At 40.2% G+C, this 27,827-nt stretch overlaps 2 protein-coding genes across 14 annotated transcripts in view; one reads left to right on the top strand and one right to left on the bottom strand.

The window, feature by feature from the left end:
* The window catches only part of ttbk2a (tau tubulin kinase 2a), a 39,043-nt gene extending 36,444 nt beyond the window's left edge, over positions 1–2,599 (top strand). For both annotated transcript variants that reach the window (XM_009293263.5, XM_002665239.8), the window contains one exon: positions 1,442–2,599. In XM_009293263.5, coding sequence (XP_009291538.1) covers positions 1,442–1,859 — 418 coding nt within the window. In that variant the 3' untranslated portion in view covers positions 1,860–2,599. The remainder of the gene's footprint in view (positions 1–1,441) is intronic.
* LOC110438063 (uncharacterized) overlaps positions 1–27,827 on the bottom strand; it is a 74,042-nt gene that overhangs the window by 28,753 nt on the left and 17,462 nt on the right. For 5 of the 12 annotated variants that reach the window (XR_012393008.1, XR_012393009.1, XM_073927754.1 and 2 more), the window contains one exon: positions 24,475–24,933. The exons of 2 other annotated variants lie outside the window; for them this stretch is intronic. The gene's annotated coding sequence lies outside the window, so the exon portion shown is untranslated. Of the gene's footprint in view, positions 1–17,784; positions 18,115–24,474; positions 24,934–25,150; positions 25,239–27,827 lie in introns of those variants that run through there. 5 more of the 12 variants (XR_012393012.1, XR_012393011.1, XR_012393010.1 and 2 more) reach the window with 2 other exon arrangements.

The following is a 27,827-nucleotide window of genomic DNA, read 5'->3' as shown; positions in this document are numbered from 1 at the left end:
TATATTTTTTGATTGTCTGCAGAAGAAACTACTTTTATACAATGACTTGTCTCATTACTCTAATTACGCCTTTGAATTGCACTTTAATCTAAATGCTTGTATTTTGAAAAACATCTAGTAAAATGTTATGTACTGTCATCATAGCAAAGATAAAACAAATCAGTAATTAGACATGATATATCAAAACTATTGTGTTCAGAAATAAGTTGAAAAAAACTTCTTTCCATTAAACACAAATTGGAGGAAAAGGGTTGCTAATATTCTGGAGGGCTAATAATTCTGACTTCAACTGTGTATATATATACAGTTATTTTCCACCCTGTAAAGGAAAGAGAAATAATACAATAAAATAAAAATATGAAACAAACTGTGATTTAAGCATCTTCACCCTAAGAAAAACACTTTAACTACACAAATCCTTCAGTCAAGAGCAGTAAGGGATGTTCTCGTCGTTTGATTAATGATAAAACAGGCGGCAGCATTTCACACTGTCACTTTAATGGTTTCTCTTTCACGTTTCTGTTGATTCTCAACTTGTTTGTTTATTACGCAAATAAGGGTTAATATGAATAATCACTAATCACCGCGTTTTGACACCTATTTGACCATTAAAGCGCTTATGTTAAGATTACTTTAGATGTCTGCGCTCCTCTGCTCGTCTCAGTGTGCTAATGAGACCGAATGCTGACTGCGTGCTTATGCGTGTGTGCTCTTTTGGTATATGATGCAATAATCGTTTATCTCGATTAATGGTTTTTCATAATCGTTAGAAGCCATAATCGAAATCGGATTTTCGATTAATTGCACAGCCCTACCCACAAGCTGGCAAAATTTGTAAGAAACAGACATATCGGGAGGGAGTTTCAGATTGCCACAAGCTCACCACCACCACGAGTCACATGACAAGAACTGACCAATTAGCTTTGTACTTTGTATGGAATATACACATTTTGGTAGACTAATTATCTCAGACAAACACAGAGCACCCAAACACTGCAGTGCTTTTTCATTTTCTGCATAAAAAAAAAAATTTGTGTCAGAGTTGCAGCAATGTTTTGTCTTACAAGCTGGTAGCCTAGTAATCTACGTACACCCACCCCCCCTGGGCCACGGTAAAATAGTCAATCGTTGATTGGTCCCCTGTAATAAAAAGGTTGGGGACATCTGCTTTAGTTCTTTGAAACAACTTAACTGTATTTTGTTTAGTCGACTTCAGTTTGTTTAGTTAACTTAATCTATTTGAGTTGGGAAACATGAACAAACTGTGCAGAGCCTTGCATTTTTAGCAGTGTTCCTGAGTTCTGCGTCTCATGCTTTTAGACGCAAAGATGTATTCTGTAATTGACTCCTTAATCCTTCTTACATAAGCAAGCAGAGTGTTGACGTTACATAAGCTGTTTAAGTATTTTCAAAAACAATTCTCGCTTTGCTTCTCCTCCAGGCTGCGGCGGTACAGGATTCGTGCCGGCAGCACCAGTGACTCAGACCTGCTGACCTGTCTGGCCCAGCTAATGCACGCCAGCTCAACCCATGGCTCTCCGCAGCACAGCAGCTCATCTCCGCAGCATGTGAGCGCCAGGCATATTTTTCATCACCTCCACCAGCGCAGCTCCAGTGCCTCCCCGCGCAGCTCGTCCTCCCTGCAGCGCTCCGTCAGCTCCTCCCCGTCCCGCCATGAGCACCGTGGAGGCTGTCTGGGCCGCAGCAGATCTCCTCCCAGTTTCTCGGGCTCACCTCCCCAGCGCCGCTCTCATCCACACGCACAGGACGGGTGCTGCGCGAGACAGGCCCGCTCCATCACTATACACACCCAGCGGGGCAAAGCCGCCGTCAGGTGCTCAAGTAAGCTGAGCAGATAGTCAACCACAGGCTTCAGACCCAGAAGACGTGAGTGGGTCAAACATGTGACGTACTTTCGCTTCCTCTCCATCAGTAGCCTCAATTTGAAGACATTGGCTTTGGCTTTTCAGAAGAATCATGAGAGTTTATAGGTGATTGTGATTGGCTGGATCTGTAGTGTTTCATAGTTTCTTTCATTTCAAACATTCCAGAGCTTTTATGAAGATGATTGTAGGTATTCTTGAAGTACTTGAGGTTCGCATTAAGCTTGGCTGTACTATAGTATTTATTATGTTATTTATTTCTTTCCAAGCAGTGGCAGGTACACTGAAGATCATTAAGCGTTCCCGTGCTCTGGCTACTGTCAGCATCCAAACTTGACCTGACACAAAGAGGCTGTTTACATACGGTCACTCCATTCATTTTTTTAAACATAGGCTCATTCTGAAAACGTCCCCCATTTACATTTCTGGAGATTGCGAATTATGCAGCCAGATGTACGTAAGGCTGCATTTTATCTTTAAAGCAAATGCTACGTTGTGGAATGAAGCTGTTCCTTTTCGTGCTACCAGCTGACCGCTAACCTCTGTATGGATGGCTTTTCTGCTGTTATCAGTTTGTCCGGTAGCTCGCCATGTACGTTGGTAGATGTGAGACGCAGAGAGGTGTTGACCACGACAACAGGGTTTGAGTCCAGTGAAGGTTTCAGAAAGTGGGTAAAACAAAAAATAAAATAAACTAGTAAATAACAGGGTGAGAATGTGGTAAAATTTAAAAACGTGGTAAAAATCAGTAAAAAAATTTCTTTTTCTGGATTGCTTTTTAAAACTGTTGGTTGGGTTTAGGGAAGTGGGTGGGCGCTGGTCAATCTGTGTTTTTGAAAACACTATTGGTTGGGTTTAGGGAAGGAGGAGGGTGGGTCAGTCAATCAGTCAGTAAGTCAGTCGACAGCAGCACTTTGAGAAATTTGAGATCTCAAAAAGCATAAACCGCAGCTTGTAGTTTTTGTGAAAACAAAAAATGCAAGAACAACTACAATGTAGCTCCTGGAATGTATTTGGCGATCTCCAGAACTGTATACAGGGGTACGTTTTTAGAATTAGCCTGGGTTGCGTTTTTTTTTTTTCTGATTGGAAAGCTAAAAGTTTCAAAAGAAAGTTTTAAATGCATTTCGAGATGGATATAAATCTGATCGCTCAGACCACTTCAGGATGTGATCTGGGATGCATTCTTGATAAAACTGGATGTGTCCTAAGGGGGGACCTATTATGCAAAAATCACTGTTCACATCAGTGTAAATATAGCCAGCCTCTAATGGTGAACAACTAATTAATTCTATTTTTTATAATCACACTTGTTAAAAACAATCTGTAGAATCACTTTAATCAACATTTTCCCTTTGTACATGTAATCGAAGGAGGAAAGCCCCACCCATTAGTGACGATCTTTCCCTCATTAGCGAAGACAGCCCTGAGTGAGAAGCAGCCGTCCACTATTAGAGTTTTGAATCTGCTGCTATGCTGATACAGGCGTTTGTAGCTCCGCCCTCTTTTAAAGCGACAGTGGCCAAAACTGCACAATTTGGATCAAATCCTAAAAGGGGCTGTTTTAAAGAGTTATAATACATTGTTTATGTATTATTTTGAGTTGAAACTTCACATCAATTTTTACAAATCAGATTGTTATGCGATCAGAGAAAATGCATGAAGTGACTAGGTATAAACAGGCCCATATTGTCGGCATAAACAAACAGTTCAAACACAACCTTGCGGAGTTAGGATTCAAGTTAACTTAAAGTGATGCTCATGTTCTTCCAAACGCTTTTTTTTTCTTAAAGACAGTGGAAGTCAGTGTTAAGCACGACTTCGTACATAAAAAAAGTTGGAACAGCATGAGGGTAAATAAATAATAGTTTTCACTTTAAGGTGAAAAACCGTCTGAGTATATAAAAACGGGACCATGCACTCACAATGGCCAATCATTTGCATTTGTGTACTTGTGTTGACTGTTTTTGTCCTCAGCGAGCTTGCGAGAGGAGTGCCAGTGAAGAAGTTTCTGCAAGAAAACGTGATGATTGAAACAATCTAAAAAAGTGTTCTTGAGCTTTGACGTGCCTAAAGAAGTTTTGCTTTGGAATATACAGAATATTGGACAGGCTCAACCGGATCTGGAGTCACCCTATTTGTTAAATTAGCTTTTATTTTGGTTGATCTTCTGGTATCTAACCACATCATACCATCACACTTTTACTGGGCCTCACAAAATCTGTGTCCGTATTTTGTTAACTAGAAGAAAACTTTAAAACTGGACCATCCATGAATTCGCAAATTTTTGTACACCAGATTGTACAGTAACAAATTCTATCTTTTAGTTCATTTGATTTGTTTTTAAGCTACCAACTAAAATGAGCTGCTCTTAGCTTCATTAACCATTAGCAAAGTTATCTTATTTAAAAATGCTGAAGCGAAACATATAATTCTTGACTATATATATATATATGTATCTCACACAAGGAGCAGTGCGATATGGCACTGATGGGAGGCGTGCATTGGCACGAGGCTGCAGGCCGATTGGCTTAGGGTCCAACTAGTGCCAATATACAGCCATTTGCACTGCTACTTGTGTTATTGCATTTATACAACAGTTCGACGGCACAATCATGAATATAAAAAAGAAAAACAAACATGGGGAGTCTCAAAATCTTTTTTTTTAAGAGGAACTACTTTCTTCCGTCGTTCCTTCACATCTGCAACTGAGAACAGCAGAAACCGTTGCTTAAAAACACGTCGCTTTAGAGCTAGTATTCAAATGATTCTCTAGCGTAATGTCTAAAGTGATGAAAAAACAGGTGATTTCGCTGGCATTTTAAGATTATTCAACTGTATTTTAACAGTTTTATAATGATTTTATAAGCTGTAGTTTGAAATTACACTGAGTTTTTGTCCTCTAACGCCCCATTCACACGGGGCTTCAGCGTTGACGCTTGACTAAAGGTGTGTCTGAAGTTGGGGCTGACACGATCGTCATAGCAGCATCAGCCAATGAAATTCAGTCAGCAATAGGCCACTGTCTAACTGGTGTATTTGCATACAGCGATCTGCTTGACTGACGCTTCTGTCGGCGCTTGAAAAGATGAGCTAGTCCCAACTTCTGCAGTGAGCAACGCCTCTGAAACGGTGCTGACGGATCCACAATGCAGTTCGGCAACGCCTGACATCACCCATTCAAGGTGAATGGGAAACATTGATGCTGACGCCCCGTGTGAATGGGGCGTAAGGGTTTATTATGCGGTCTCTGTCGCCATTTTGTGGCAATGCCAACCGTCTTTGCTCTGATCCGAGTGAAAGGCTGATGGATGCCGACACGATGTATCTCCGAAATTATTACAATATATTGCACATCTATCAGCCAATCAGATTTAACAACCAAACAAAACTATTGTATAAGTAAATATATATAAATAAACAATATTAAAGATCAGTCAGTAACTGCTTTTAAAAAGGAGGTTTTAAAAACTCTTCAAATTTTTTTTCTAGTTTAAGTTTTGATAGTGATAAAGTAGCCAATTTTAATATATATGTGCCACATGATACAGTCAATCCAAGAAAAATGAAACTAAAATGTGTTTTAAATTCCAAAACCACAGCATTTGTCACTCATATCGACGTTTTCTGTTTCACGGGTCATTAAAAATCAAGAATACCTATATTTTTAAATAGCATGCCACTAATTCTCTTCAAAGACTGGAGCATCGCCGTCTTCCTTTTCCGCTTGTAAAATGCTGTAACGTCTCCTCCACTTCTCAACTCTTTGCATGAGCTACAGTAACAAAACGCTGCAATGTACAATGAACACCGCTTACAAGTTTTCATATACCCAGAGTTTGTAGCCTGAAGAGCTTGTAAATAGGGAATCCACGTTTGTTTTTTAACACTGGTTTGAGTCTTAAATATATCCACTTACCCATATTTACCTTTACATCAGCTCCTGCAGAGAGAGCGTTGGCTAATCGAGAGAAAGCTAGCTAATTTATTAGCATGTTTGATATCAGTGTATGCCATCAATATCAATGCCAAAAAAAGTAAACCGTCTCTCGTGGTTCATCATAGACTTTCTTTTTTAGGAATTTTCAATATACATTACTTTAATCAGACACTATTTACAGTTGCTATTACCGCATTGTACTGTATATTATAGCGAGCTATTGGTTTTAATTGGACAGATTTAATGCAGGTAAGATCTAGACATGGGCCGGTTTAAGATTCTGACAGTATTATAACCTTGGATATAAATATCACTGTTTCACTGTTTTGTGTTTACTGCTCTAAAATATATCCTTTTTAAATGTCTGGTTAAAAAACTAAAACTTTTTCCTCTTTATACACAATATATTTTATTTGAGAAACATTTTAAATATTTTGGGGCAGTAAACATGTCAGACTAAATCATTTAATTTATATTTTAATTATAATCTAAATTATGGACTTCTGCTGTCTTCAATGCTTTAAAAAACACTGATTTGTTTTTGTTTTTTTACAGTGGACCCTTCGCTAAGCCCCGCCTCCTTAGTTACTGTTGCTAAGCCTGTCAAGCTTTTGTGCCTGGCAAGGTTTTTACAATGTGTAAGCGCCAGTGTCATACACTGCCAGAGATATAATGTCATTTTTAGTGAACTGGTGAGATATCCGAGAACGCCAGGCAAATAAGGACTGCAGTATGCATTACAGGAGTATATTCATGACATAATAGGCAACCGATTAGAGAATAATTAAATCAAAATTGAAGCTAGCTTAGCCTAGCCGCCTCATATGCTAACTATTCAACAGCTTAGCTCACACTCAGCAGGAGAGGTGAAATTTAAAAAGAATCTAATAATAACTAATTAAAAAGTAATTACTCTGTTTTTAGTCCCGAAAAATCTCCTTTGTTGTCGACAATAAAGTATACTCTTATGATATTCATAACCTCCAGACTGAGTTTGATTCATTAAGAGAGAAAAAAACCACGACAATTGGCGTCCCTGGGTGGGCTGGAAAGGAGCAGGACTGGTGTTACTGTGCATGCTGGACTGGAGAGAAAACACAAATATGTGAGAAGAGTATACTTTATTGTCAACAACAAAAGAGATTTTTCATTAGCTAAAAAGCCTGATAGATTAATTGTTGTGCAATGAAATACAGCATTTCTAACCAACAAAGAAACACGCATGGACAGAGCTTAAACATAGTTCATTCATAGAAAGAGCAGCCAGAAAGGGGAAATGGAAATGATGGATTTGTGCCGAATGTTAGCATCATTGACTCATAACAATGTACAGTAAGCTACCTATTACTGTCAGTATGTTTGTGTGCTCTTTATAAATGAATGAAAAACACCTGCGGGTAAAGTATATTGATCGCAAGTGCTCAGTTTGTGATCATATCTCGGTTTTGTTCTGTTGATTTGTAATTTCAAATATTCGTAGCTTTAAATAGATGGAAATATAAAGTTCAGTAAAGTTAGCAACAGATTCGCAGATTCATATTTTCCGGATCAATAATTCATGTCATTATGACCTATTCGCTATTAGTATGACTAAGTTACTGTGGCGAAGGCTTAAACGGAGTGCTCATAATATCAAGCGAAAAATAAAAAGAAGAAAAAGACAGCTGTGAAACAACCTGCTTTGTATTTTTGTAGGAAACACAGTTTACATCTGTTTAGGGTAAGAGGTGTGTGAGTAATTGCCGTTTATCACTGAATGTGTCAGGAATATCAAAACAAATCCAACTTAGCTCCACTCCTTTAGCGCCCCTCACAGAGCTTGATCCATGCTGGCATTTCTCCTCTTGGGTTTTTGGTTTTGAAAAGGGAAAAAATTCTGTCCATCCTGTCCAAACTTTTAGGATACCGGGTATCAGATTTGCACAATCCATATGCACAACGCTTTGGTCTGTTTCCCTCGCTCGAAAAGCTTGACAGAGCCCCTGCGCGTAGCTACGGTTGCTAAACCCCGATTGGTGGATGGCGGTTTTTGGGTGTGGCTTAGCGAAGGGTCAATTTAAAATGGCATCTTTGGAGATCTTTTCTGCTGGAGATGCTGTTGTCCTAAAAAACAACAACAAAAAAAATTTAAAATAGGAACGATATTACAGATAATTTTAGCAGTTTTAAAACCTTGACTTTTCCAAACCGTGGTATACCTTGAACACGGTTATCGTCCCATGCCTAAGATCTCCAGTCTGCTCTGTGACACTTTGGTCGGTTACTTAAAAATGCAGCTGTTTTCTGTCATTACTGCAATAATCTTTTGGCCGAAGGAGATTAAATTTCGCCTTGACAAAGTTCATTACATCACTGTAAGATAATGAAGAAAACGGCAGAGGTTCCTCATCAACAAATCCAAAATAAAAATAATTTAGGGATTGGTGAATATTGGTTTTATCCCACACACACACGCAAATATTTTGCTGCTTGTTCAAACTACGTATGTAAAATAAGCTTAAATAACACATTTTTGGAGATTTCTTTGGGACCACTTAATTGTTTTATGTTCAATCTACTTCAATTTGTTAACTTAATTGATTTGTGCTGGGACAACCTGAATGTATGGTATGGAAGCCTGCATTCTTAACAGTGCGTCTGAAGCAGACTAATTTACAGTATATTCAGTATTGCTTACATTTCTATTTTACTGTTTCTATTTTACTGTTTTTTCATGCGTTTATCTTTATATTGAACACTTAAAGCGCACAGTGTTGTTTTGGCTTTATGCTGAAATTGCATCTATGTTAGGATTTTCATCTCCAAGGAACTTAAGGGAATAAACAAAACTAGAAAGTGGCAAATGTAATATTATATAATATTATTAAGTAACAGTCAGAGGAAAAAACAATTACAATTGATTAGTTTTGCATCTGTACGGTTTTTATTTATTTTTCTCTTACTGTATATTGTTGTATATGTACAGTGTACAAAAGAATGTTAACGGACGGGACATTGTACATTATTGTAATTATTTGTGTTAATTTTCATTTGTATCATAAATGCCTTGTACAGTGTTTATTTTTCGTTTTGTTTACTTTTTGTTTTTTTTCAGTTGGAATTATTTTGTATTTTATTTTTATAAACTTGCTATGAATAAATTTTTCATTCAGCATGCCATTAAACTTCTCTGAAATGGAATTGTCTGTACTCAAATAGCTCTTACTTACTCCCAGGGTCATATTATATCGAAGTTGATATTTAGCACCATATTGATGTTTCGCAACATCTAGCATTTTTTTATGAGGTGGGTTGTTAGCCCAATGCTCAACCCCCAACCTGGAGGTCTAGGACATTCACTGGAGACAATTTAGCTTACCCAATTCACCTATACCGCATACTGTATCTTCCGACTATGGAGGAAACCGGAGCACCCGGAGGATACCTATGCCAAAACGGGGAGAACATGAAACACAGAAATGCTAACTAGCTCAGCCGTTGCTCGGACCAGCAACCTTCTTGCTGTGAGGCAACAGCGCTACCCACTGCACCATCGTGCGCCCCATTCAAATAGCTCTACATTTCGTTAAATTGTCGATATATGGAAGTTACTGCAGACTTTTCTGTGTCTGATTTCAAAATGATGACGTATTTCCAACTAAAATGGAATATTGAGTTGAGTTGACTTTTACGCTTCTCCACAGCTGCATCCGGAATCGCCTACTGCTTAAGTATGTACTAATTTTAAATTTATTACATGACCATTGGAAAAGTACTTTCTATATAGTGTGAATTCAATTCATCTTTATTTCTATAGTGGTTTTACAATGTAGATTGTGCCAAAGCAGCTTAAGTTCTAGCAAACTGAAACTTTGTCAGTCTAGTTTTCGTTTTTTTAACACAATTTTTGATTTGGTTCGGTTCTAATGGCTTGACACGTTTTTTTTTTTTTTTTTTCTATAGGCAATAGGAACAGTAAGAGGTTAAGGAGAAAAACATTTAAATGATTTATTGCAATACTCATTTTGTTTTACTTAAAAGCCAAGAAAAGAACACAAGTTCCTAGTGTATTGTATTAAAAAAATGAACACTGAAATCTCACAGCTGCTAGCCCATGTACAAACTGGGGAACACATAAAATCCTACATTTTGAAAATAAACATACATGTGAAGTTAATAAAGATAAATTGGCCATTTCAAATAAACATTTTTGAACTTAAGAAAACAAAAATAAACCATCAGAATTTTCTCGGTGCTGAAAAAATGTGAGACAGTAGTCTGTAACGCGGATCGCATGCTTTTTGTAAAATGACAAAAGCCTGCATCTCCAATCACCGAAAACGGCTGCAAATCTTTAGCAATAAACACCCGCACTGCCTTTGTTATTTTTATGTGTCTCTCGGAACCCATAGGGTATATTCAGCGAGGGATTGTTGCTATTTGGAGGACTTTATTACCTTCTCTGCTACCCTGCCTCTAGACAGTGAAATTGCTGGGTGATGGCGCTGCAGATGTGCAGTTATGGTTATATTTGTAAAACAATGCTTGCACAAACAGCTATTTTTTGTTCACCGCTTTTTCTCTTATTGGCATTATGCTTACAGGCAAAACCAAAATGTCCTCACACCGAAGATTTGAAAGACGCCGGCACTTTCTCGTACTGTTGCCTCACTTCGCCAGCGCTTCCTTGTACTGTGGCCTCAGCCTCATTTCACCGCCGCTCGCCAAGTTAAAGTGTGGAATGATGGTCAAGCGCCACCTAACTTTAGAGCATAGTGATCGAATATAACTCATCTTAGCTCATGGATTTAGAGGCACACACAGTCAATTCAGGGAGATATAAAAAGCACATAAATTATTTTAACGCAAAACCGAAAAACCCGCAATTTACAAGCGCGTATTGAGCCGTGGAGGTTGTACTGTACGTTTCGATATTATATTGAGAACTGTGGCATCCCTAATAAATTATTTAGATCATTTACTTTAATCATTACTATTGGAATGTGACTTTCAACCAGAACAACAACAAAAAAAAGTTACTGAAGACAATCACCAACTGCACCTTTAAAATCAATGCTACTCCATAAATAGCCATGCACATAAAGCATCAGAGTAGTTGGGGCAGTAATTGTAAAAATGGTATTTTACCATTTATTATCACATTACTACCTGTAATGGCTACATAAATTACTGTAATGTATTCTTTGCACAACACAATTTCATGCAAACCCTACTCCTTTTAGAGTAAAATACTGTTTCCAAAACACTGGCTATTTTAGGCTTATTTACTGCATAATCTACAGCAAGGGTTAACAGTGTAAAGTTTAAATAACTGCCACAGAGAAGACATTTAACAATCTATGCCCACCTCCAGCCCCTTCCTTTCGGAAGGACATCTATTTTTCATTCATTCATTCATACATTCAGGAAATACCTAACCTCTAACCCATCAGTGTTCAGTCATTGCTGAGGTGTGTATTCCTATTTTACTCCACATACAGCACTCAAGTCTATAAATGACAAGTACATGACTAACAGAGCTCTACATACTTGCTGAGCTCCAGAAATGCACAAGCTGATCTCCAGTGTTTTTCAGGTAAATCTCCACAGATGCTCTTTTGAGTTTCCTTTTTTTGCCTGTTGTGTGTCCATTACTTTAAAAACCCGCCACAGACAAGACATTAAGTTAAGTATCTAAGCCCACCACCACCCCCTTCCTCTTGGAAGGACATCTATTTTAAATTTTTTCATCCACCCATCCATTCAGGAAATACCTAACCAGACCATTAGTTTGCAGTGTATGTTGGGGTGTGATTCCCATTTCTCCACATGCCCTAGTCTAATCTGCAAAACACAAAAACAAGACAAAAGCCAGGGCCGGATTAACCAATGGGCATTATGGGCACAGGCCCAGGGGCCCGTGCGCACTAGGGGCCCCTGCGAGGGGGGAGAAAAAAAGGACAATTTCGGAGTGTCTTTTTTTGGCTAATTGCAAATAGCGCATCTAGTTGGAATAAGCTTTTCAGGGTTTACGCCCATCGATGCCTGATTGATAGAGACAAGATGAGTGAAGAGCTATAAATTATTGTAGCCGCAGTGGCGCACTTGTAAGGCGCACAGTTTCGTCTTTTGGCGCGATAAATTATAAACTCGGTTCGAATCCACCATCAGCTGAACTCGTGCTACTTTTTTTCACCCCATTACATATCAGATTGGAAATATATTTATTTTTAACAGGAAGGAAACATTTTTAAAAAATAATGGAAATGTGATATAAAGTCACAAGTGTCTCGTGGGTATTTAATAATGTTTAGTCTTATTATAGGTGCCTCCCTCTCTGCAAAAACTATATTGCTCAGACAACTGTATTTCCTCTGAGCAAAAAAATCGCGATCACACATTAATATTATTATTATATTTAAACTGCCTTTTTTTCTTTAACTAAACAGAATGTTGTAATTGGTCAAGCGCGGAAACGTCAGTTTTGTAATAACCCGCACTAAACTGAGCGGACTTTAGTGTAACGTTATATCTGTCATAGATCAAAAATGAGTGGACAAGTGGATTTAGCAAACGCGAGAGAAAGAGGAGAGGAGGCATCTTTATTGAGGCATTTTCCATACACACCTTCTTTAAACAGACCCTGGATCAGGAGAATGAGGTACAGAAGAAGACGTTATGGTAACTTTAAATGATGAGATAGCATTAACCAGTCGGAGGAGGCTAACGGCAGCGCAGCGCGGACTGGATTCATCGTGTGAGAGACAGACAGAAAAGGAGAGAGAGAGGGAGAGAGAGAGAGAAAGGCCCAAAAGAGGAGGGAGACGGGAGAGAAGAGGTATAGTGTGTGTGATTTCGGATACTTTTAGGTTTATAATCAAGTCTTCATCACGAGAAGAGTAGAGAAAATACAGGGAGAGGAGGAGATACAGTAAATCAGTGTTTGTATTATGAAAGACTCAGATTCATAGAACTGGATTGGAGAAGCATTGTGCGTTATATGCCATGGCAATAATATGCTTTATAAGTTTGTAAAAGCAATACATTAAAATACCATATATATATATATATATATATATATATATATATATATATATATATATATATATATATATATATAGTTTTATTAGTATTTTTATTCAATGCTTTGAAAAATAAGTTAAATCTTTGTAGACTATAAATACATATGTACTATATAGCATTTATTTAAATTTGTGGCTTCAAATTATAGATTAATTTTATTTAAAAATTATTAAATTATTCTTATTTTTTAAATTCAACTATAGGGGTGGTAGGGGGCCTTACAAGACAATGTGCCCAGGGGCCCCTGAGTTCTTAATCCGGGCCTGACAAAAGCTCTTCTTGCTGGCTGATCTCCAGAAATAAACAAAGTGTTCTCCAGTGTTCTTCAAATCAATCTCCTCTGTTTCTATGCGAGTCTCCTTCTACTGCTCCACTCCAATCGACAAGAGACTTTAAAGACATCTTCCCATTCATCTAGCCGACTATGACATCCAGATTCCTCCTAGCCTGCATCCTAAGATACCTCAAGCTGGTGCATCTTCGCAGAGACCCTCCAGGCAGTCAAGATATGCATCCAGATCCATTTCAGCAGGTACCATTTCCATCACATCATCTAGATCTTATAGCAGTGCCCACCACAGACTTTCCAGACATGAACTTTCTGATCTCTAATCTGCCATGTTGGAGGAAAGACTAAAGACTATCGACTTGGAAGAACTGCAACAGCAGTTTGAAGAGCATGCCATTGTAGATAGAGTGTGAAAGACTCGATACACAGAGAAGCACAGTATATACAGGAACAAGCCACTAAGGCTAGAGAGTCATTAGCTAAGCAAGTAGATACCAGACGTCATCTAAAAGAGGTACAAAACGAGCTTACAGCTGCTAAATATGTGTGTGAACTTTTTAAACAGGAATCGCAAAATGTCAGTGACACGTCAACAAAGTCCAGCCTAGCTGTTGATCCTCTGTCTGAGGTAAGCCTGCAAGATGACAATGCTGTAAACCTTACGCCCCATTAACACGGGGCTTCAGCGTCAACACTTGACAAAGGGCATGTCTGAAGTTGAGGCTGACACGATTATCATAGCAGCATCAGCCAATGAAATTAGTCAGCAATAGGCCACTGTCTAAGCTGGTGTATTTGCATACAGCGATCTGATTGGATGACACTTCTGTCGGCGCTTGAAAAGTTGAGCAAGTCCCAACTTCTGCAGCGAGCAACGACACTGAAGCGACACCGACGGATTCACAATGCAGTTCGGCAACACCTGACGTCACCCATTCACAGTGAATGGGAAACATTGAAGTTGACGCCCCGTGTGAATCGGGCGTTAATGCGTCAGTACAATTAATGCCTAGTCACTCTACTCCTTGTCACATTTCCTTTATACCTGAGTCCTCAGTAAAGCATTATTGCATTGTCCTACCTGTCACAAACAGTGCAGTTCACGCAGCCGAACCTGTTGATTGGTGTCATCTTAACTTCTAATATAACTCAACCCAACACAGTTACAAAAGTCATTAGCTTCATTAGGTACCATACCGCCCACCATAATGTCAAGTCTATATTATGTTGCTCCTTTGACAGTTGATTCATCTGTTGTAAATGAGCCAAAACATTGTGCAGATAATTGTACTACCTATAGTCAGGTACCATCCGTCAGTGTCCACAACATAGTTCCATCACCTGCAACTGTAACTGTGGGATCTCCCATACAAGTACAATGCTACCCCTCTATGCATAATGGGACATGTGCGCCGGACACTGGTCCCTTACCTGACACCTCTAATATTCGGTCAGGGTTGTATCCCTCCCTAGCCCAATTACCCAGTCTTGACATGTTAGCTGCTTCTACCTATGGGGTCCCTAAGCCAGCTATTCCACATTTAGACACTGGAAGAGAGAGTAATTTTGCCTTATTAAAGATGGCCTTAGAAAATGTAATGAATAAATCAACCTCGTCTGAGTGAACATAACAAATATCAGGTCCTTCTAAGTCATTTAAAACTCGCCAGTGCTCTGCAGTTAGCTAAAGCATATATGTTTGACCCTAGGCCATAAAATATGGACAGCCATGACAACTGGTCCAATAAGAACTGTCATACTGAACGCCCCCACAGTCATGTTTGGTGATGCAGAAGCCTTATAGTTTCTCCTATTGATATAGTGTACAACCAAGCACATGTGGTCAGAACACAAACAAGTCACAGGTAATAAAGTATTAAGCGTTCTCCCAAAGTAAAGTCTGTCTAAGCCTGGTCTAAGCAAAATGCCAGCGGGTTCTGTAGCTCCACTCACTCTCTGCCTCTTTGCCCTTGTTTGGTATCCCGCGGTGGGTGCTATGTCGCGCGAATAAAATGTTGACGCTTAGCTGCACCTATTGCACATACCCACTCTGATTGGGACCCAGTACTGGAGAGTACAGTCAAGGGTTCCATTTACATGAATAACTGTCTCCATAGCCTTCAAACTGTTGCTGTGGCTAGAGCATTAGTAGACAACCTATGGCTAGTTTTGCTCACCTGTGGATTTGAGCTCCGTCAATGGGCCAGCAACAAACCAGAGGTCATTCAGCATATCCCTTCTGATGCTAGATCTACCAATAGCGACCTCTAATATCTACACATCTAATAGCTAGATCTACCAGTACTGACCTTGTTATCATTATTAAATATTGTTTATTTATTTTATTTTTTTGAAAAGTCTACTTTTACAATTTGACACATGCAAACCACTGCAGAAATGTTCTAACCAACAGGCCCATGTCATATACAGTACTGTACAGATATGTATATAATAAATAACCAACTATAAATTACGAAGCATTAACGTATGCTATTTTTGTTGTTTTCACAAGCTTAGGAGACGTAACATAAATTCCGCTTTTAAATAATAGGTCACCTATAGCTTTCGTCATGAGACTGTGTTCAAAATGACATCAATGTTTTCAAAGTGCACTGCGAAGGGAACACAATTGTAAACATAAAGTTCGCTAAAACTGAACTGTAAAAATACTTTGAAAGCAAACTACACCTAAGAAAGATGACTTTGATGCTTTTTTTATTTTTAATCATTCCAAGTTTAAATGTCAGAATGTTCTAAATGAATAGGGCATAGGGGGGGGATAAGTGGGAATAGAACACAGCCAGGAACTATGTTTCTAACTACAGCTCCAGAGATGTAGTTGCAAGTTTGCAGCGCAGTTTGCGAATGTTCATTGAAACAATTGATTTGGAAAATGGCAAATCAACAAACTGTTTGAAATGACAGAACTTGCGACCTTAGTTGGCTAATAATGGTTTTGGGAAAAGTGCCCCAGATCGGATGCCTTGAAACCACTTTACTTAATGTCTACAAAGTGTCTGCTTCTTAGTATGATCCCATCAGTTATCTAATTCTCTTTACAAACCAAAAATACTGGGTCAGGATTTGTAGAAGACCAATCTAACATGGGATGACCCAATCACATCTGAGAGCTTGTTAAGCCAATGGCAGACCTGGTTACAAGAGCTCCAAGGTTTGAATCACATTGCGGTCCCTATGTGTTACAGCCCTACTGAATGGCAGGCAGACAAACTTAATCGGGAATTGCATATATTCCGTGATGCATCCGAACGGGTTTATTGCTCCGTAGCTTACATGCGCACTGAAAATAAACAAGTACATGTGTACATCTCTTTTGTGTTTGCCCGCTCAAAAGTAGCACCTCGGAAACAAATGACAATCCCCCGATTAGAATTGTAGAACTGTAGCTAACATAGTTCAAGAAGAATTACCTGTGGACATCAGCAGCATCATTCTCTAGTCAGACTCAGCTACAGTCCTGCAATGGCTTAAATCTGACTTGTGTAGATACAAACACTTCGTTGGAACAAGAGTGGCCGAAATTCAGTCACTCACCGACATTAATTCATGGAGATATATTGACTCTCCGAACAACCCTGCTGATGTCATAATACGAGGTCAGACTTTAAACAGTTTGACACCACCTTGCCACTGGATTGACGGACCACAGTTTCTATATCAACCAGATTTATGCTGACCTACTTTACCAGCAGATGAAGCAGAACCAGAGACAGAATTTAAAAAGTCAGTAATCTGTCTGCATGTTCTTACTAGTCCAGACACCACCCTCCCTAATGTCAGTAAAGTCAGTACCTGGACTTAACTATTATTGGCCACTTTGACATGCCTTCACAGGGCGGCTACACCTCAAACACAGTCACAAAATGACTCATTAAGTTACATCCTAGCAGAGAAACTTCTCCTAGAACAATCTCAAAGAGATTCCTTTCCGGAAGAGTTTAAAGTTCTTACCGCTAATCGACCATTACCATCCAACAGCAGATTAGCATCTGTATCACCTGAGTACAGTGAGGTCAGTGGACTTATCAAAGTTAGAGGGAGGTTAAGACATGCTCATCATCTGGAACTAGACACGACACCCCATTGTTCTTGATCCACAAAACTACCTAACAAAGCTTCCGATTAAGGATTATGTGTAAAGAATATGGCCGACCAGACACATAAATATTTAGCATTTTATTCCACAACCAGCCAACTTTGCCCAGAGAAGGCTCGAAACCTAATTCCAAGGTATTTACGACCAAAAGGAATGTGCCATGCGGCATTAAACACAGGAACGACTTAGAAAGGACTCTTTAAACTGCTTGTTTAACAGTGACGTTTTCATATAAACTACTCTCTTTATGTTTAATCATATGTTTTGCAAAGTTTCCCTTTCTCTTGTATTAATATGTTTGGTTTTAATACCCCTGCATATAATGTTTAATGGTACCTAGACCGGTATACAAAGAGCTATAAATTTAATATTCCAGGAAGTTAGCTTCTAGTTGGTCAACTTTCCATGGAGGGTGGATCCGAACCTGCCCTATGTAACCTATCAGATAATGATGAGTGAATAATAGCCACAAAACTTCATCAGAACTCTAGGACTCATTCAAACAGTTTTTATTATAAAGTACAAAACCAGTTACTCGTTAAAACATTGCATAAATGGGGCAATTTCAATTAAAAAAAAAGAGAATGTTAAAGTAAGCAACACAAAATAACAAAACATTCAGGGCAAACCTCAGGCCTACAACGGGGCAGGACGAAGTGTGAGAAGATGCAACAGATGAGAAGCTCTTAACTCCCAGTAGCACAGCAATCACACTACAGCAACCACAGCACTCCAAAAATATACACAAATCACCACAAACCATTAAAGGGTCCCACCACCTCACCAGTGCCAGTCACACCCACGGAGGAGACGAGCGGCTGCCCTTTAACACACAAGAGTAACAAAACAAACCAAAGAAAAAGTTACAATAATATTTGTACTCAGCACACAACAAACAGGGCCTTTCACCTAAATCAACAAACAAAAATGGTAACAATAGTCGTGCTAGTCCTGTAACACAAAAACGACTTAATAAATATTTGTAAATATTAAATCTGCATTAAAATAGCTTTGGATAAAATTCAAATACCTTACATAACTGGACCTAACCGAAAGGAATTAAAACCCAACCCAGAGTTTCTTCTTAGAGAACCTATAAAACCATTTTATTTAAATAATCACATTATGTAATAGTAAATATCAAAGTAGCATTTTAAGTTCCTTTTACCTTTTGAATGTAATTCACACAAGTAGCATATCAGTTAAAATCTGCCGACTGTGTCACCAGGCCAATCACCATTAACACAGGTGGGATTCTGAAACACAACACAATAAAGTAACTGTTTACCCCGCCTTTCTTCTCGCATTTCCTACCTCGCAATAAATCCCATGCGTGAGGGCACTTTATATCCTCCGCTACACAGAGCTGATCTAACAACATATTGTTCTAAATGCATGCAATCAAACTTGAAATGATGACATCAAATAAACAAACCGCTCTCCGGACACAATGAACAAGCAAAGTCACAATTACTATAATAGTTAGAGAACAAATTACCTGCTTGATACCCACTTGTTTGTAGCCTCAATGAATGACAACCAAAAGCACGCTATGCTGTTGTGCGTCTATTTATAGCGCGTACTGACACCTATTACGCTACGTTACGCTCTGCTACGGACTTATGGGAAATGTAGTGCCAAGCCCATACGTCGCCCCATCACAATCCACCCCCCTAATCTGAATCGATGTCCCATCGATAAATCATTTCACACCCATGGCCTAAACAAATAACCTTGGGGGCTGCTGGATGGCCTCATCACCGGGACAGCTCTTTGTTCATTACTGCATGCTGACTGGGGAAGGTGGTATGGGTTCCGATGGCATCCTGCAGTAGATCTCTGTGTGCGTCTTGGTTCTGTATCAGACCGAACAGATGTTGGCACCACACTTAAATTCCTGCTTAAATCAGGCTGGGGGTTTCCTATACATTCCTCAGAGCATACATCTTCTGTTGGTTCTACTATAATAAAGATAGGTTCCACGCTCGAATTAGATTTTTCGTCTCTAATTTGAGGGGGCAACCCAGGATCATCTGTAGAACTACAGACCGGCCGCAACTCACATCTGTGTATCCTCTTAACTTCACTACTTCCATCTGCTGGACATATGGAGTATACAGAGCCTAAACCATCTGGACTTCGGACAATCCTATATAAAACTGGATCCCACACATCCTGAATCTTATTTCTGCCCTTGCTTTTGTGTGACTTCCGATACACCAATTGACCTTCTTGCAGAAAATTGTGACGTACCTTTTCATCATTGGGTCGAGCTCGTTGTTCTGCTGCAGCTTTCAATCGGGCTCTAGCACACTTATAAATTTTCTCCAAATTCTCTCGATGTTGCACGATCCAAGGTTCTCTACTAGAATGCAAATCATCCTGGCCCAAGATGAAATCAATTGGTAATTGTGGGTCCTCTCCAAACATCAAAACATATGGAGAATAACCAGTGGACTGATGCTCTGTGGTATTATAAGCGAACACAACTTGTGAAAGAAAATCTGGCCAATGGAACTTTTTTTCAGCAGGAAGGGTGCGCAGTAAATCATGCATTGTCCTGTTAAACCGCTCACATTGACCATTTCCTTGAGGTCTATAAGGAGTTGTGTGGGTTTTCGCAATTCCATATATTTCACACAGTTCCTGGATGACTCTACTCTCGAAGCATCGCCCTTGGTCTGAATGGATTTGCCTTGGCAGGCCAAATAAATAAAACCAACGCTCCACTAATATCCGTGCCACAGTCTGTGCTGTTTGATCTTTGGTTGGTATCGCTTGAGTGAATTTTGAAAAGACGTCCGTCATGACTAGAACATTTTCGGTTCCATTAGATGAGGGTTCTAAAAGTGTGAAGTCGATGGCCAAAATATCCAATGGTCTTTCTGCTTTAAGATGACCCATAAAGCTTCTAACTTTTGGTCGCACATCCTTTGCCAAATTACATCTTTGACACTGCTTACACCAATTTTCAATGAACTTGTACATACCAGGCCAGTAACAACGTGTTCGAACCAAACTGGCCGTCCGTTCCACACCCTGATGGCCATGATTGTCATGCAGACTACTTAAGACTTCATCTCGTAGAGCCTGAGGTAACACCACTTGACGAAACTCTTTAAATCCATCTTGAGCTTGATACCTTCTATACAAGATACCCTCCACCTTTATTAACCGTTGCCACTGACGAACCAGCTCAATCACTGCCGAAGACTCAAAACTTCTCTCCCTTCGCGTTGGAGCCCTCTGACGATCCCAGTACTTAAGAAATTGACCAATCACCGGATCGGTTTCTTGCCATTCCCGCAGGCTGGTTTTCGTCTGAAGAGGAAGGGCAGAAATAGTTCTCACGGTTAATGCCGGATTTTCCTCACTGACACAATGCCTTACTGCCTCTGGGATCGATGTGGTTACAGAAATCTGAGACATTGACTCAGTGTATTGTCTAGACAGTGCGTCTGCATTGCCATTAAGTCGACCTGGCTTATACCTCACGTCCAAATCAAAGTCTGCTAATTGTCCCACCCAGCACTGTTCCAATGCTCCAAGTTTAGCAGTCTGATAGTGACTCAGGGGGTTGTTATCGGTGTACACTATGCACTTATGTCCCAATAAGTAATCTCGAAACTTGTCAGCAACAGCCCATTTTAAAGCCAGAAATTCCAATTTCATTGAACTGTAATTCTGCATATTCCTTTCGGATGGCCTTAGACCTCGACTTGCAAAGGCAATAGGCCTAAGTTTTCCCTGATGGTCTTGAGACAAAACTGCTCCCAACCCTTGATGGCTTGCATCCACTTCCAAAATGAAAGGTTTGCTAAAGTCTGCATAGGCCAGGATTGGGGCACTTATTAACAACTCTTTCAGTGTTTGGAATGCACTCTCACAATTTTTTGTCCAGCTCTTCTTCACACACATCTTTGAAGACTTTCCCTTTTTACTAGAGGAGACTTCTGCGACTAGTCGATTTAGGGGGCCTGCTATGCCCGAAAATCCCTTAATAAACCGTCTGTAATAGCTGGCAAATCCTAAAAATGACCGAAGCTCCTGGACATTTTCAGGCCGCTTCCAATTTGCCACAGTTGCCACCTTATCGGGGTCAGTTCCCACACCTGCAGCAGAGACGACATGCCCTAAATAGGGGACTTTAGGACAAAAGAAACGGCACTTACTGAGTTTAACCTTTAGATTTTGTTGTCGTAAGCGGTTCAACACCAATTCCAAGCGCTGCAGATGTTGATCTACGGAGGAAGAAAAAATAATCACATCGTCCAGGTATAATAGCAGGGATTGAAAACTTTGGTCACCAAAAATCCTTTCCATTAGCCGCTGAAACGTGCTTGGTGCATTACATAATCCAAACGGCATCCTATTAAACTCAAATAGGCCAAAAGGTGTGCAGAAGGCAGTTTTATACTTATCTTCTTCTGCTACCGGAACCTGATTATAACCACTGGCCAAGTCAAGTGTTGAGAACCACCTGGCACCAGTCAGCGCATCCAAAGACTCCTCAATCCTTGGTAATGGAAAAGCATCTTTACGAGTCTTGGCGTTTAACTGGCGATAATCAACACACATTCGTAAGGAGCCATCCTTCTTCTTAACCAGTACTATAGGTGAAGCGTAAGGACTACAACTCTCCCTAATGACTTGGCCATCCAACAGCTGCTTAATGTGATCTTTAACCTCCTCCAACTGACTTGGGGGAAGTCTACGATACCTTTGACGCACAGGGATGTCATCTAATAAGGGGATCTGATGTTCGATCAAAGAGGTACATCCCAAATCCCCATCAGTTTTTGCAAAAATGTCACTATATTTGCCTAAGAGGTCTCTTACCCGTCTTTGTTCTGATTCAGCAAGCCCTTGTAATTCTAAGTTAGTATCAAGTTCTATTGTGGATATACTTTGCTGAGCCTGAACCAAAACGGTGAAAGTGTTCTCCACCCTTTCAAATGAAAAACCCTGAGGTTTTAAGGGGATCATTTCAGCTCTTACTAATGTTCCCAATCTAGCTCGTTGTGGTAGGCTAACAGGAATTGTACTAACATTCACTACTGGAACGAACACCATGCCTTGGCATAAACGGAGCAGGGAAGGGGAAATCAAAACTCCTGAAGGTAAACCATTACATCCTGATTCCTGTGGTTCCAATAATGCAACTGTATTATCATAACCAAACCCTTTTGGGCAAAGTGCTGGTACTAACCTTAATGTGCCTGCTGGAATCTGCACTGGATATTCCGACTGCACTCGCACATGACCAATAGAGTCAGCTGTAGAGGCATTCTCGACTCTCTGGCATTGCAGAAGGGCATTTTTCCATCCTGGTTCTGCCTGTTGAACTAAAGATGCTGAAAATAATCCTGGGCCATACTGTTCGAACAAATCACTGTAGCATTGGCCAATAACATTCATACCCAGCAGACCAGGTGTAGATGCCCTTCCTTGATGCAATGAAGTTTCAACTGGATCTTTAACTACCAGAACGCCTCTTCTTGGGATAGTTTGTCCCAACACCAACATGTCAGTCTCAAAGTATCCTACATATGGGATTTCTAACCCATTTGCAGCCTTCAACTGGAGCCAACTACATTCTTTAAGGGTTTCTTCACCCAACAGTTTAAAATGGCTAAGAAAGAAAGATTCAGTTATGGTAGTCACCATGGAACCAGTATCCAGAAGACAAGGAACAGTAACCTTCCCCATCTGAACAGTCACGCGTGGACACTGCCCAACCATACGTTGTAAAACAGAAGGGCACACTGGAATAGATAGCTTTGAGCCATCACTACCCATTTCTGTTGTCTGGCTCATGACAGCAGAGGGTACTAGTTTAAAGGCTCTTCCAAAGGGGTCTCAACCACATTAACCGTCGGTGACCTAGGTCTAGCGTCAACCGTCCAAGGCTGTCGACAATATCGGGCAATATGGCCGAGCTTATTACAGCGCAAGCACCTTCGAGAATTGGGTTTAGGGGAAGTGGTATTGACATGTTCAGATATAGGCTTAAGTTCATTAAGACACTTGGTAATAACGTCTATTTGCTCTTGTTGACTTCTAAGCATGTCTTTAATTTCACTGAACTCGGATAACTTATCCAACCTGGGTTTTGTTTCAAACTGGACTACCCTACCTTGTGTTCGATTACACCATGGTTGTAACATTGGTGTAGTGGACCCCATTTCTCCTTCCTCCACCCACCGAATTGCTTCACCCCTAACATCTATGAGAGAACAAGAAGGCTTTTGTCTCACAAATCGCTTGAGTTCACGTCGCAATGTTACATCGCTAACATGCTCTACAAACTGATCTCGTAATACTTGATCAGCATTAGGAACACCTAATGGATTACTACTCCGCACTGCCTCCATTAAAGACATTAATGAATGGGAGAAATCCATTAAGGATTCTCCCTCCTGCTGTTTCCTCTCAAAAAAATTTTGCTGGAGCTGCACGAAAGTCAGTTTACCCCGATACATATTCTTTAAAATATTAAAAATCAGTTCAGGTTTTTCCCTCTCAGCAGCAGGACGTAGCTTTATCTCCATCCGTGCTTCCCCTCCCAAATGATCCAGTAAAAACAATGTTTGCTCCGTCTCAGACCAACCTCTCCCCTCAATACACATAGTGGCCTCCTCAATCCACTCCTCCAGACTCACAGCTGAAGGATCAGATTGTCCATAAAAACGTGGGCATTTTCGCTCTCTAGGAACATACAGCACCCTGTTAAAAGAGAATGGAGGAGTATTAGAATTAATGGAGGACGATGGATTGATCGAATGTCCACTTGGTGAGGCTTGACTTCTTAGCTGATCATTCAATGCCTTCATACTACGCAGCTGTTCGCGCAGGTCCATTAATTCTTGCTGCAGATCTTCAGATATTCTGGAACAAACTCAAGCAGAAGTCACAGCAAGCCAACAATGTAGGATTGACTTCTAGGGAGATCAAAACAGCAGTCTTCTTGCACGACTATTGTTACCAGTACATTTACCTATTACTTACCAACAATAAATGGTGAAGCCCCAAAAAAAAAAAAAAAAGAGAAAAAAAAAAAAAGGTATATAAAAATTATAAATGTATATATATTTTTTAATGACCCTGCCGACTACGCCAAATTGTAACCTATCAGATAATGATGAGTGAATAATAGCCACAAAACTTCATCAGAACTCTAGGACTCATTCAAACAGTTTTTATTATAAAGTACAAAACCAGTTACTCGTTAAAACATTGCATAAATGGGGCAATTTCAATTTAAAAAAAAAGAGAATGTTAAAGTAAGCAACACAAAATAACAAAACATTCAGGGCAAACCTCAGGCCTACAACGGGGCAGGACGAAGTGTGAGAAGATGCAACAGATGAGAAGCTCTTAACTCCCAGTAGCACAGCAATCACACTACAGCAACCACAGCACTCCAAAAATATACACAAATCACCACAAACCATTAAAGGGTCCCACCACCTCACCAGTGCCAGTCACACCCACGGAGGAGACGAGCGGCTGCCCTTTAACACACAAGAGTAACAAAACAAACCAAAGAAAAAGTTACAATAATATTCGTACACAGCACACAACAAACAGGGCCTTTCACCTAAATCAACAAACAAAAATGGTAACAATAGTCGTGCTAGTCCTGTAACACAAAAACGACTTAATAAATATTTGTAAATATTAAATCTGCATTAAAATAGCTTTGGATAAAATTCAAATACCTTACATAACTGGACCTAACCGAAAGGAATTAAAACCCAACCCAGAGTTTCTTCTTAGAGAACCTATAAAACAATTTTATTTAAATAATCACATTATGTAATAGTAAATATCAAAGTAGCATTTTAAGTTCCTTTTACCTTTTGAATGTAATTCACACAAGTAGCATATCAGTTAAAATCTGCCGACTGTGTCACCAGGCCAATCACCATTAACACAGGTGGGATTCTGAAACACAACACAATAAAGTAACTGTTTACCCCGCCTTTCTTCTCGCATTTCCTACCTCGCAATAAATCCCATGCGTGAGGGCACTTTATATCCTCCGCTACACAGAGCTGATCTAACAACATATTGTTCTAAATGCATGCAATCAAACTTGAAATGATGACATCAAATAAACAAACCGCTCTCCGGACACAATGAACAAGCAAAGTCACAATTACTATAATAGTTAGAGAACAAATTACCTGCTTGATACCCACTTGTTTGTAGCCTCAATGAATGACAACCAAAAGCACGCTATGCTGTTGTGCGTCTATTTATAGCGCGTACTGACACCTATTAAGCTACGTTACGCTCTGCTACGGACTTATGGGAAATGTAGTGCCAAGCCCATACGTCGCCCCATCACACCTATATATGCTTAGGACCAAAAGCTACGCCCTGCTCTTCGCACACTCTCTGTTCAAACTCTCCTGGGACCTCTCTTCGCACCCTCTCTTCTCTGAAACACGCGGCCTGGGAGCTCCCCCTCTCTCTCCCAACTCCAAACAACCCCCCTCTCTGCTCCAAAGGCCTCTGTTTTGAAACCTTCTTCAACTCTATACAACTTCCTTAGAGACTCAGAAACCTCCAAGAAAGCAGGCAGAAATCCAGACAGAAAGGGTATATCGCACCGCGCTCGGATATTGCACCGCCCAGAATCCTCTTTGCCGCTTCAACTTGAAACTACAACCTCGTGAGGAACAAAGAGCAACATCAACCACATGCTCAATAATGGGAGCTCGGACATTACGAACAGACCGCAAGTATCACCTTTCTCCCAACATCTTAACTGGTGTAAACTAAAATTCAACCCTAAAGAGACAATAGAAGGGTTATATTAAATTTGATTACCTTTGGTTGCTTGGTTTGTTCTTACAAACTCAGTGGTTTTTTCCCATCATTACATCTTCTCAACCTCTTCACGTTTGTTACTCTCCCCTATGCTTGTATGAATGTGTGTTTGTGTTAGGTGTTACTTTCTGATAAATTAGTCAATAAAGTTTAATTTTGTATAAAGAAAGGTGCCTGTGTATATTAATGACTCTAATGTCTTGAACTTTGATCTTGCTACCCTGCTCAAATTTTATGTTGATAGCATCGCTGAACGATTCATTTGTTCGATCAAAAGAGTCGATTCAGAAGCCCCGTTCAAATGAATCTTCCTCCCGCTAAGCTATTCCGCTATATAATGTTCCAGAAGGTACACGAGCCTTGAAATCTATATCATAACTCACAACATTATAACGGCGGAAAAGGCGTGGGAAGAATAACCTTGAGCTAGTTTACTACAGTAATAATGGTGTAGATATGCGAGCACTTTAATCTACAGTATAATTTGTCACAGATTATTAATGTGGATATGCGTGCAAGTTAATCTATATTATTATTATGATGTGCTACCTGTTTATTTGTGGAGAATAAACAAAGCATGAAATATGTTATTTTACATATGATACATCTCTCATACATCCTGGACCAGAAAGAGTACCCGCTGAGGTGAGAAGAAGATACTGGATTCTGAGAGGAAGGGAGGCCATCAAAACGCATAAATGCCTGTGTACCTGTGTACGCAGAAATGGCGTGCTAAGTCAAAAATGCCTAAGATGGCCAACCGTCTACCTACAAGTCTTCATTCGTACAAACCCCTAATCTAATCCACTAGAATGTTTGGCCCATTCACAGTGATGATTTCTGAAATCCTGCAGCAGCATGCTCCTAAAATGCACCCCTGAAAGAATGTGGAAAATCAGACACAGCTAAAAACGTATCGACGCCGTTTTCAACCTTCATAAAGCACATAAACACAGCTATTTTCTCAATAAAATCAATGTTAGCCATTTAGCAATGAAGCTAAAGTCACCAGACAGACAGAAGCCCTGCCCATTATGCGATTCCGTGTCTATTGTAAAGCGGATTTGACACGCGAATAGCAGGATTATCAGAATTATCCGCACATTCCGCGTCTGATGTTGTCAACGACTCGGTCCCAGTCATTCCCCTCGCTGGCCAGCAGAGGTCATCATCACCAGACTTCTAACATTACGTCATCCCAAAGACTGATTGCCACACACACGTCATGCTCCAATGACAGACTGGGCCCTCTGGGGTGCAAAGGACAGTCACGAATCTCGAACTAGGCACAATGGCTGTGCTTTCCCAGGCTGTTTCAGTGGTAGGGCTGGAGATGGCTTGTCCCCTAGTCCTGCCACTAGACCGATTAGAGGGTGTGACGCGGGCTGATATAGAGAAATAAATCTAATTCTCGGGGCGCACAGTGAGCAGACACAGGTGTCGAGGTCATTTTTCCCAACCCAATCCTCATGCGCTTCCGTCCTCACTACCCTGGCTGGTGGGTACAAGGCTACTCCCCAGGTAGTGCACACCACATGGAAGGGTAAGCCGAGACCCCTGTCCCTCATGTGGCTTATCTGTGTCTCATGACCAGAGCCCCCACCACTGTGGACCATGCCACTTTTGCCCTGCACCATGCTATGAGCCGTGCTGCACAAGGGCGGTTCTTCCCCAGGCTGGATGCACAAGCTCTGCACG

This window comes from Danio rerio, chromosome 17, assembly GCF_049306965.1.
Source record: "Danio rerio strain Tuebingen ecotype United States chromosome 17, GRCz12tu, whole genome shotgun sequence".
Taxonomy (NCBI): Eukaryota; Metazoa; Chordata; class Actinopteri; order Cypriniformes; family Danionidae; genus Danio; species Danio rerio.
Note: the sequence above shows the minus strand (reverse complement) of the source record. Positions and strands in the feature narration are given on the sequence as shown.